Below are 13,142 nucleotides of genomic sequence, written 5' to 3'. Positions count from 1 at the left end.
CCACATAGATGATAAAGTTAGATGGAGGTAGGTGGTACACTGGTGCCATTGAGTGCTGAGTTGGTCTGACCAGCACGCATGTAACGACGCTTTCTTTTGTCTTGTCTGATCAAGTCACTGTGGCTTCATCCCGTCCGCTCATTTGAAACTTGTTAGAGCATTGCACGAGTAAACCCACCAAGCATTAGTATATCAAGTTTGGTTTTCATATTTTAGCTCCAAAACTCGAAGCTACTTGATCAGATTACTAGACAATACACCAAAACAACCTTTTTGTGGCGCTTATAAACGTTGCTATGAATTTGTGCAACAATACTAAATGCTGGTAAAACGACATTGCGCATATGTGTGCAATGAAAATCATCAGTTGCACAAATTATATTGAGCAACGTATATAACCGTTGCTCAGTTGATGGTGCAACGTTTTATTTTTCCAATTTGTGCAACGTTAATTATTAGTATATAGAAAAACACTTTGTGGGTCCTACTTTGATTTTTTATCGACGTTTTATTTGTTTGGTTAGAGTTATATCCGTTGCATATTGTAGGTAATTTGTGCGACGGATATTTTTCCTACGTTTATATCTTTACAAAATAATTTTCAGATTAAAAAAGAAAGTTGTCGCCGGCTGTAATTCTGGCAGTTCTACACCTGAATATATATTGATTCTGCACATGTATATATCATTTTGGATGAACTAGAAGACCCAATTTATCATTTTGAAAATATCTCAATAATCATATTATTGTTCCAACACATTGATTGATCATCTGGCACCATTTGTTGCAGAAACCCAATTGCCTCATAACATCCATTAAGAACTTCCATTTAATTCTATCGAAGGCTTTCGACATATCCAACTTAATACCAACCTCTCCAAATTTACTTCTGCTCTTCTTCATATGATCCATAATTTCATGTGCAATTATTGTGTTATCTGTGATGTGTCTATTTGGAACATAGGCTGCTTGAAATGGGGATACAATTTTTTCTAGGATAGGTTTGAGTCTGTTGGCAAGTATTTTTGAGATTATTTTGTAATTTATGTTGCACAGGCTAATGGGTCTATAATCTGAAGGGGTTTGTAGGCATTCTACTTTTGGGATGAGGGTTTGAAAGGTATAATTGAGTTCTTTTAGGAGGTATCCATTTCTGAAAAAACTTTGTGTCATAAGGATAATGTCATTACCTACTATGTTTCAGCATTGTTGGTAAAATTCATCTTGAAATCCATCTGGTCCTGGTGCAGCCCAAGGTTTGATTTGAAAGACAATACTTTTGATCTCTTCCATGTCTGGTACTTTTGTTAGTCTTGCATTGTCTTCTTCATTTATACATGGACTGATGAGGCTTAAAATTTCTTCATCTCTTTGTGGATTTGATGAGTTAGTAATTGAACTGAAATGACTGTTGAGGAGTTTCTCTATTTCTTGTCTATTTGAATGCCACAGACCCATATCATCTTTGAGAGAGTCAATATGGTTTCTTCTTCTCCTGTAGTTGGCTCTTGAGTGAAAGTACTTGGTATTTATGCTTTCTTCTTTCAACAAGTTCTCCCTTGAATTTTGGTACTTCATATCAGAGTCCATTTTATACCAATGTCTGAGTTCTTGTTTTAGGTTCTCCATAGTGTTGTTGTTGCTGAGATCCTGAATGGCTTGAGCTTCTTGAATTTTCTTCTCCACCTCCTTAATGTGCTGATGAACATTGCCAAAGACTTCAAAATTCCATTTCTTGATTTCTCTCTTGGTGACTTTCAGCTTTGTGACAGTTTGATAAGCAGTAGAGCCTTGTTGTGTTTGGTTCCAAGATTTTTCAATAACTTCTTTACATGAATCTTGTTGAATCTAGTTTTCATAGACTTTGAATGGTTTTTTTGAAGTTTTTATCTGTTGGGTTTGTGTTCATTAATATGGGAGTATGATCTGAGCCAAAAGCTGTGAGATTGTAGGTTGTTGCTGCAAGAAAATTATCATGCCATCGTGTATTTTCCAGTGCTTTATCCAATTTTGCCTCCACCAGATTGTCATTCTGTCTACGATTGCTCCAAGTATATGGATACCCTGAGAATTTTACTTCCAATAAGTCAGTCTGAAGAAGCTGGTCCTGGATTTGTTTATTGATGCTGTATTTTCCTTTGTTTTCCTTTGAGTTCTTCTCCAGAGGATTTATTGTGATATTTAGATCTCCTATTAACATCCATGGAATCTGCATATTTTGGCTTTTTTCTGCAATTGACTCCCATAACTCCTTTTTTTCTTGATATCTTGGACTTCCATACAGGCAGGTTAGCAGCCATTGAGAATTTTTAGGGCCAACAGTTACCATCATTTCTATTTGATTTCTCTGTTCATTTATTAACTGAATTCCCATACCATCTTTCCAGAGAAGAGCAATGCCACCAGAAAAACCAATAAATGACTGTGACAAATAGTTAGGCAATCCAAAATATCTTATGAAAGAGTTAGTTTTTTTGCTATTAGTTTTGGTTTCTGAAATGAAAACAATATCTGGATCATTATGTTGGATGCAATGTTTCAGATGGTCTCTGGTATCTTTATGGCCAATGCCTTGGCAGTTCCAAGCTGGTATTTTCATTTGAGCCAAAGTTTTTTCTAAGTAGTTAATTGAGAGAAGATAAAAACTATGAAAGTAAAATATTTGCAGAACTTGGTTTAAATGGAAATATAGAGCTTGCAGAGTTAAATGAGATAAAGAGAGAATGGTTACCTGATCTTCTTGCCATGTTTGATGATGGTACTCAGTAATAACATTGCATTGATGGTCTAAGTCCCCTCCAATGTCATGGTTCAGTTTTTGAAAGTCTTGAATATTCTGGTACACACTATTCTCAGCTTGCATGTAAATTGGATTGTCAAAATTTGATGGCACTTGAAACATTTTCTCTAACTCTTTTACCTCTTTTCTAATTAGAACTTTCACCCTTCTCAGAATGGCTGCCAACCTCCTCAGTGAACACAGCAGTGACATGATATCCATCTGATGGTCTTTGGAATGGAACTTTGTTACCTGCAACAACTTTTTTCTTGGATATTTTCATGTTGATGGTGATTGGCGAGCCATCTCCATACTTTGGATTCATAGCCATAATATCTTGAATGGAAAAATTGGTATGTCCAAATTTGAAGAGAGCCTTATCAGCAAGAGCTTTGAAAAATTCGCTTTCTTTTCACACTCATTCTCATCATGGTCTAGAATAAACACAAGCAGGACAATTGGCTGCTTTTGGTAATAAAAAAGAATCCATTGAGTATAGCCCGCACCATTCTCAGTTAGTAGACATCTGATTAATGGATTTTTGACATTGATATTGATATTGATATTAGCACTTAAAACATTTGAATCCAATGGATTTCCATCTTCAGGGTCAAGAGCTTTAACTTCACCTAGGATTTTTGCAAATCTGTTCATTGTTTCTTCAATCAAGGAGCTCTGGAGGTAAGTCTTTGAAGTCTACCCAGAATTCTTGAGTGCTAAAATCCATCTTTTGAATTTGAACAAAATAATTGTATGGCCTAACCATAAAAAGACAACCATTCACAGACCATGGAGCATTTTCAAGAACCCAATTCACTTGATACCAATTAGAGAATCTGACAATGAAATGATTTGGTGCAGGTTTCTAATCTGAATTTTCTTGATTTTCTTGGCCCAAAGGACTTTGAGATGGAATTCCAAGTTATCTGGCTTCAATGGTTTCTCAGTAAGAAGTTTCCCAACAATGCTAGTGGCCCATTTTGAGATTCCTCTATCTAGGTTAACACTGGAGTAAACGGTACTGTCTTGGCAGTGACAATAAGGTGGTACTGTTGCTCGTGATTCATGGTATTATGTTGTCAACAGTTGATTGATTGAAGAATCTGCGAAAAAGAAAAAAAGAGCATGGAGCTGCAGATGATTTGTATTGCATCGATTGAGAGAATGCTTTGGTTTTTATCAGGTGATAATCAGCGATGGTGATCAATGGCGTCTAGCTATTGGTGGATTGATGGAACAGAACTAATGATGCTATAAAGAGGATTGAAGGATAAGAAAATCTGAAGAGTCGATGGTGATGGCTGATATCATCCAATCTCAGTTGAGTTAATTTTGTTTTACCATGAGTAATGGTTTTCCATGGAGGAAGTGATGTTGTTTCTCGGTGATTGGCAGATATCACTAATGTTGGTGATAGAGTTAATCGTGAGATGGCGGTGATATTTTGGCTCAAGGAATTTGGGTTCGTAGAGAATAAGTTTGTTGCCCAATCATTACCGGCTAAACCTAGGATGGTCGAAATAGTATTTGGAAAATCAGCGTAAAAAAAATTGTTCCCGAGAAGAAATATCCTGGAAGGAATGTCCTGTTGCCGAGAAGACAAGGAAGTCGTTGTTGTTGATTACTGATGAATGTTAAATGTGTTTGGGAGATATGGGTTTGCTAGATTGGAAAACAAGGACTTATGCTGTTGTCCGTGAGCTTGTGAATGAATGATTATGATTGAAGGATATTTTTTTGAAGTTGATATGAACTAAGAAAGATGTGTTGGTATTTGACATCAACAAATAATAAGACGTGTTAGCTGTAAAAAAAAAGTGTTTGTTTGAATGCTTGGGTGAGTGGTTGTTTTCAAGGGTAAGGTCATGGATTCGGAAAAAAAAAGAGATCAAAGTTGGTATGCAGTCGGGAAAGACTGGTACAGTTTGATGGTGTTGAGTTCGAATTCAGAGACTTAGAATGACAAGGAATGTTGGTGATGGAGCTTAAAGGAGGATAGTAGCATGTTGGAGTTTAAGCTCAAACATGTTGAAACAAAGGTGTGGTTGAAAAGTTTGTGGCAAAAACTTGGAAATCCTACAAAGTGTGGCAGACTTTGCAAAGATAGGTTATAGCTTGTGGCAGAAGCATAACAAGGAAAAGATTGTGAGGGAATCTTGAAGACTAAAGAAGTGTGAAGTGACAGGAACAAAGAAGTAAAGATGAAGAAACAAAAAGAAAAGAGAAGAAGAAACAATTGTAAGGTTGTGAGGAAAGAGAAGCAATCACCAGGAGGTGATGAGAGAGTGAAGAGAAGAGACGTCACTAGGGTGTGACCGTGAGAAATGAAGCAATCCCAGTGTGGGATTTGAATAGAGAAGAGAAGAAATTCCAGTGTGGAATTTGAGAAGAGAAGACAATAATAGTGGGTGAAACTCCCATTAGTTGTAGAGAACAACAATGGTGGGTGAAAATCCCATGAGTTGTAGAGAACAACAATGGTGGGTTAAAATCCCATGAGTTGTAGATGCCAATGATGCCGGGAAATATCAGAAAATGAGGTGAGATGGATCATTGCAGTAGTGATAAAGAAGAACGTGAAAAGAAATTTGTGATGGTTTCTATGGTATGATAGCATTGAGTGTTTGATGATTGTTGTTAAGCAAAAGAAGAAGATTGGTTTATTAGCCGAGTTGCAGTTGGAACTGCGGTTTGTGAATTGAGTTTGTTGATTAAATAATGATGACGGAATTCCGGTGGGATCATGAAATTGGGATAAGCTATAATTGAGTATCAAGGAGTAAGGGTTAGTTGGTGGTATTTTTGAAGATGAGAATAGACAAGAACGTGTTAACGTTTATCAATGGAAGAAGAGGAATAGAAAATGAGAAAAGACAAGGACGTGATGACGTCGATCAATGGAAGAAGCTGAGGAGTAGAAGAGGGTTATGGAATTCTCGTTGAATGATATCTTGGTTCAAGGGAGGATGTTGGAAGTTAAACCAAGATATGGTGATTTGAGTTTTGGATCAACATATGTTGTTGACACACTTTACGATATTTGGAAGTTGGAGTTAACTTGAGAAACAAGGTGTTCTAGAGAGTTCTAGAATAATTCTATTTAGAGCTTTGTTTATGTTAGGAAAGTGTCTTTGTTTAGAGTTTGATCTTTGTTAGGAAAGTCATTTGAGTGATCGTCAAGTTTGTGAGACTATAAGTAGGTTGTTGAGCCATAAGAATTATACACCGAATTTAATTATCAATGTAGTCTTTTAATTGGTCCGCGTTTGTACTCTTCCCTCTCTTGCTCGATCCTACAAAATATGTAGTTACCAAGTAATGGGATTAAATTTGGACCGACTCCATTTGGCTGTTGATAGAGTTTTTTTAAGGAATTGGGATGTCTAATCGGCTTCTCTTAGCGTAATTCCTATGTAGACGGGCATTAATATAATCAACAACAGGATACGCTTGCTATGCTATCGTTTTACACTTGAGCCGTCCGCATTTCAGAATTGGAGTGCAATATCCTGAATCTATGACCAACTTAAATGAGCAACCGCAACATCGTCAGCCAATGTCCGAAACCACTAACCGGAGAGTTGGGATATTCATTTCACACAATCAGCAAATTCGATGACCAACGTATTTGGCACTTGTAAGTGTGTCGGTTTATGCTTAAGCGCACCACATTTGAGGATCAGTAAGAGCATTATGGAAAGACGGAAAACTGAACCAGCCACCAGAACTCGTAATTGTTAGGTTGTTGCTATGTGCTTACATCCACTAAATTTGATACTTGATGATTGTTGATTGTGGAGCACTAAATCAAATAAATTGTAATTTTGAAATTTTTGCTGGGTAATCCAGAATTTATGCTAAGTTGTTGCTCTATAGGCAGAAAAATTTAAGGATGCTTTGGTTTGTGTGCTAAAAGAAAATGTTCGAATTTTCCTTTAATTTTTTTTCATTCGAGGGCATGCTATTTCTATGCTAATCAGGCGCAATCCAAAATATGCATACTTAATCGTGCAATGCCATGTTACGTACTTAATTTGGAACGCCAATTCTTGCAGAAAGACTGTCATAGAACTATCCTAAACCTTTGTCGGACTCCTGTGGAATACAATTTGGTCCAAACGCTTAATTACGTGTTCACCTTGCCTGACCCTTCTATTTGTATCCTCTCACAACTCACGCGGAGGAAATAAAAACGAACTAATAATCTCCTGTCCCGATTCTTCCGAATGATGTGAGGTCCAACTTTGGCCCAGCAAGCTTCTGTTTCAACAAGCTGCCCAGACTTCTCCTAGCACATCCAAGTCCTCTAATCCGGTAGGCTTGCCTAACTTCTTCTCCTTAAAAATCACGGAATCATCCAAGTAGCTGGGAATGAAGATCAAAATTGTCTAGTTTTTTCATTCTTTTCCAGGATAACTAAGACCTGAAGTCTAAGATCAACAAATAGAATGAGACCAAGTTTGCATCACCTTTAAGCCGATTTGATACCCAAATCAAGTGAGATGTCAAGCAAATGAGATGCGTGGATAAATAAGACATTTTGATTTCTAATTGCACGCCCTTGGTTCTCGAAAATGAGCCAATTTCAACTCCAAACTTTATTTAAAGTTCAGTATGGCATGATGTACACGACTTAGTGCGACTTCGACGTTTTTACAGAGGTCAAAAAGATGCATTTTCAAAGTGAACCCAAGAGAGAAACCCACACCGTTTAACATTATATTCCATTTGGGCCATAACATAAGGGCAGGCAACCCCGCCCATGGCAGAGAGGCGTTGCTTCTATCATTGGCCAAGACATTAAAGATACTACACAATAAGCATTGGTTTCCGAAAATGCAATTAACACGTCTATAGGCTTTAAGGTTGCGTCCTCACAACAAAGTTATCCTAAGTTGAAAGATGAAAACATTTGTCCCATTGCATGTATCATGAAGCACATTGGCACAACATGCTTCCTCACTTGGATGCCAGAGTTTCAGTTAAGCACATCCTTTTATACCCTTAACATAGCCTCCATAATATCCCAAACACAATGCTATCTACAGGTACGGTCACTCTACTTGTGTAGTAAAAATAATGAACAGAATTTAGCAACTCAAATCTGATGGATGAATTCCGAAACATTCATTACTAAACTGGGTGCTCAAAATTTAAAAAACCAAAACATTCCAAGTGGATGCCGACTAATGATTTATGCTTGTCACAAACTTCCGTATTATCATAGGAGGGCGGATGATGATGATACAAAATGCATAATAACTAACAACAAACTTTCACAAAATTCATAAAGATCTGAAACAATACGGCAATGTGCTAAACTTTGTTGAGCTCAGAACAAACAAAGATGCACAAGGTCAGGGTTACTTGAACAACTAGTTATCGATGCTCCAAAGAGTTAAGCTAACAGTAGTGGTTTACAATAAGAAAGGTTGATTGAGACAGGGATAATTCTAGTGTTCAGTTTACAAGAAGATGCTAATACTAATGTTCAGTTGATAATTCCACAGTTAAATTCAAAAATAGAGATTAATCATAAATGTCGAATAGGTTTGGATTTATATTTCTTCCGTACCTTTTTCTTAGTTTTCTTTACTGGTCTCCTCACATTGGTAGTTAACTCAACACGGTACCCACAGGGACAGTCGAAGTGAACGAAATCCTTACTAAATGGTACCTCTATAATGGTCTCTCCGGCTGAAATTCTGAAAATCTGGGACTTGATATTGTCGATACGGTATCTCACGTTACAACCACAGACGATATGCCACCAACACTGCAATCAAGAACATAACTATAAAAAATAATCTGAAAATGAAAATAAACCAGATCTGAACAAAATCTTACTTGTATAATTCCCCCCGTACTTTGTTTGATGATTTTTCGGGGTGGAGAACTAGATTGATCCACAGCCATCTCAGTGTCTTCGGAAATCTGTTGATAGCTGCGCTTGGGAGTAGAATTGGTTGAGGGTGATGAGATGGAAATCAAGGCCATTTTCTTACCGATTAGAGAACTCATACTTGATAACGCTTCTGACATGATATCTGAAGGAGGATTGGCATCTAGATGCGAAGATGGTGGTTGCGATGGCGGAACATTTGGTGGAGTGACATCTTCTGTAATCCAATGCATCACTGGCTATTCCTGCTTTAAAACCCTAACTTTTCTCTTTTCCCCCTTCTGTGTTGGCAAATCTTTTTCTTTCACCGATAGAACACAAGTTGCACAAAACATACCGTCTCAACTACCAGTACGTGTGTGTATGTCGAATCCTGTGGGGTTAGCAAGGTTAAAAATTTTACACGGGTCTATTGGATTAGGATTTAAATGGATATATAACAATCCTAAAAACTCCTAATTATTCAATTAGGATTTATAATGAATCATTTATATCCATGGTATTCAATTTGGATAATTTTAGATTCCACAAATATCCTAGGTATTCAATTAATTTAAGATTTCTTATGATAGTTAAGGGCCAAGATATATACGGATTCTTATGGATATTTGTAGACAAAATATGTGTGTTATTATCCCATGTCAATCTCAACTCACACCACAAGAATTTCATGGATTCTTATGGATAATTTTCTTACTTTTTATTTTATTTATTTTATTATTTTTACTTTTTATTTTAAATTTTTTATTACATGATGATATGTTATTCCACCACCACCGCCCATCATCACCACTACCTATCAACACCACCACTACCGACCAGCACCACCACCATCATTGACCACCACCAATGACAACCGACACTGACCATCACCATCGACCACCAACTACCACCACCGGAAAAAACCACCACAGTCATCACCAACCACCACATACACCACCCATCACCACCACCAACCACCATCAGTGCCACCTTCACACACCATTATTTTTAAAGGGAAATATGTTGCAATTTATAAATCTAAACTAATCCTAATTAATCTGTTATAATATATCTAAAAGAATCAATAAGAATCTTCAAAGAAACATTATAAATCCAGTAGATTCAGGCAAACTAGTATCCATTTTTATCCATACAAATCTTGATCCAATATACCCCTGTTAGTAAAAAAGAGAGAAACCCAGCCTCTCTACTTTACTTTCCGAGACAGCTTCCCAGTTGACAGTCAAATCTGTGAAAGCATTGATAACAGAATGATTGTTCCTGTTTAACTCACTTATGTGCTGTCACTCATTCATTAGTTCAGGTGTACTCTATGAGCTGTAACTCTCTCATTGGTCCTGTGTAGGTTAGCAGGATTGACAGTCTGTCTGTGTATGTTAGCTTTCATTACACGAATATTTATTTATGTGTCTGTGCCTTTAATGTGTAAGAGAGAGAAGATAATCTCTCTGAGTTTAAGTTTTCAGTTCTTTAGGTTTTGTAACCATAATGAAAATTCATCATTCATTAGAGTAATTGTGTAACTATGGTATCAGACTAAGAGATCTTCTTACATCTCTCAGGTTTTTCGACTCCTTTTCTGCTTCCGCTTCATCTTTGATTTTAAGATTTCGTCTTTTTAGATATGTGTTTTTTCTTCGTTTTATGATTCAAGAATTTCCATCATCTTCAAGTTCTGTTTCAATGGAAAATCCTACCAGTATTTCAATCACAATTGTTTCTCTATCTCAACTCACTAGTTTGTTCACCTTAAACTCAAAGAAGACAATTTTATCACTTGGAAGAATTTAATGTCTCCTGTAATTCAAAAATTCAAGATCCAACGCTTTCTTGATGGTACACATCCGTGTCCTCCTCAGTTCACCAATGCCAGGAATCAAGTAAATAATATTGAAAATCAGCTTTACACTGACTGAATGGATGAAGATGCTTCAATCATGATGTGGATTAATTCTACAATTTCAGATACAGTAATTGCTTATTTCTCGAACTGCTCAACCTCTCATCAACTATGGACTAGCATCACTGCAAGGTTTGCAATATCCTCCAATACTCATTCAATTCAGTTGCGTACTAAACTCTTAGCTCTCAAGTAAGGTGATAAAACTGTTTCTACTCTTATTGATGAAATTAAATCTCTTTCGCATCAACTTGCTACAACTGGAGAACTTATCCCAGATCAAGAATTGGTTGTAGTTACTCTTGTTGTGTTAAACTCAGATTATATTCCATTTGCGACTTCTATGCATCATAGATATCCTCCTATCACCTGCATTGAACTGCATAACAATCTTCTTAGTGAGGAAGTTGTTGTTAGTGATAGAAATGCACATCTGATAAATGAATCATCAAATAAGGTTTTTGCTGCTAATATGAATTCATTTAGACCTTATGGTAGAGGTACTGGTGGTCGATTTAATAGCTTTACTCCCAATTTCTCAAGAGGATTTGGTAGATTTGGTAGAGGATTTTCTTCAGGAAGAGGCTCTTTCTTTCATGGTCAAATCTCCACTTCTTCATCTACACCTTCACCATCTCCCATCAGACCACCTACTTTTCATCATCACCTTTAGATATTGCCTCTACATCCACTCCCATTTACTATCAAATTTGCCACAAGCCTGGACACAGTGCTCTTGAATGTCACAATAGACTCAACTTTGCCTATCACAGTTCTCATACTCCTCATCACCCTCTGCTATGCTAGCCTCAGCAAATATTATGGGAACCAATCCTTGGTATGAAGATACAGGGGCCAATAACCGCATTACTTCTGATCCATCTGAAATTCAAGAAGTTTCTACTTATGAAGGACTTGAAGAATTTCAAGCAGCTAATTTTGAAGGTATGGCAATTACTCATTCTGGATTTACTTTAAAGTTTTCACCAAGTCACAGATTTCATCTCAACAATGTGCTTCTTGTTCCAAAATCTTCTCACAACTTATTATCTGTCCATAGATTTACTTTTGACAATCATTGTTTCATAACATTTGACTCAAATGGTTTCTATGTGAAGGACTTATCCAATGGTAAAATACTTTTGCAAGGCCCTCATCATAATGGTCTGTATCTTCTTCATTTTCTGTATGATCCATCATACAAAGCTCTTACTGGTGTCACGACGATCATTTTAGATGATATTTGGAACAAGAGACTTGCTTACCCATCCTTTCAAATAATGCAACATGTTTGTAGTTCTCTATCCTCCTTTGTAATGAGAACACCTATCTTTTGTACTAATTGTTAGTTAGGCAGAAGTCATAAACTTCCATTTTCAATTTCTACTCATTGTAGTTCACATCCTTTAGAGATTTTACACCTTGATCTTTGGGGTCCAAGTCCTGTAACTTCAATCTCTGGATACAAGTATTGTGTGAATATAATTGATGATTTCTCCAAATTTTGTTGGATCTTTCCTTTGTTTGACAAAATTGACTTCAGAAAGGTATTTTACACATTTAAAGCTCAAATTGAAAAGCAACACCAATGCTCTATTAAGGCAATAAGGACTGATGGTGGTGGTGAGTTCATAAATAATGAATTAGGATCTTTTCTCTCAACTTAAGGTATTTTCCATGAGATAACTTGTCCTCATACACCCGAGCAAAATGGTGTTGCTGAGTCCAAGCACAGACATTTAGTGGATGTTGGTAGAACTTTGCTTATTCAATCTGGTATATTTTTTAGATTTTGGGTTGAAGCCTTCACTACAACTAACTTCAATTTTAACATATTACCAGTCAGATCTTTGAAGTTCAAATCCCCATATGAGGTTTTTCACAGGGCACCTGATTATGCTTTTCTCAGAACATTTGGATGTTTGTACTTTCCTTGTCTCATACCATATGCTCCCCACAAATTAGCACCCAGAAGTGTATCATGCATTTTTATTGGTTATGCTGATAATCACAAAGGTTATAGGTGCTTAGAAATCTCTACAAGAAAAGTTTATGTCTCTAGACATGTGGTGTTTTAAGAAGCTGTATATCCTCTTAAAAAGATTCTTTCTCCTGCTTCTCACCTTGTACCTACTATTAAAGTACATCATGTACCCTCTGCAAGTTCAGTTAATCATTCTGCACAATCAGTTACTTCTCCTGCATCACCAACAACTTGTCCTGCATCACCAAATACTTCTACTGCATCACCAGATATTTGTTCTGCATCACCAGCTACTTGTCCTGCATCACCAACTATCACTGCTTCTGCACCTCAAGTGAATAACAATCATACTATGATTACAAGACGAAAAGCTGGAATTTTTAAAAAGAAGAAGTACTCTATAAAATACACTTTATCTGCAACATTGCTAAAGTCTCAAAATCCCTCTCTACCAACTTGTGTATCTCAAGATCTAAAGAGTCCTGAATGGAGACCACCTCTACATGCAGAATTCAATGCATTTCAAACTGCAGATACTTGGTCTTTAGTACTACCTCATCCCTCAAAAAATATT

The 13,142-nt window shown here is 36.7% G+C and overlaps 1 protein-coding gene across 1 annotated transcript; it reads right to left on the bottom strand.

The window, feature by feature from the left end:
- Positions 1-8,162: 8,162 nt before the first annotated feature.
- LOC113277869 lies at positions 8,163-9,021 on the bottom strand. Its single transcript, XM_026526842.1, has 2 exons — positions 8,627-9,021; positions 8,163-8,555 (listed from the first exon to the last, which is right to left on the bottom strand). The coding sequence occupies exons 1-2, from the start codon at positions 8,912-8,914 to the stop codon at positions 8,313-8,315; spliced, it is 531 nt and encodes a 176-aa protein (XP_026382627.1). The 5' UTR covers positions 8,915-9,021; the 3' UTR covers positions 8,163-8,312.
- Positions 9,022-13,142: the final 4,121 nt, after the last annotated feature.

The sequence above is a fragment of the Papaver somniferum genome, chromosome 5 (assembly GCF_003573695.1).
Source record: "Papaver somniferum cultivar HN1 chromosome 5, ASM357369v1, whole genome shotgun sequence".
In the NCBI taxonomy this organism is placed as follows: Eukaryota; Viridiplantae; Streptophyta; class Magnoliopsida; order Ranunculales; family Papaveraceae; genus Papaver; species Papaver somniferum.
Note: the sequence above shows the minus strand (reverse complement) of the source record. Positions and strands in the feature narration are given on the sequence as shown.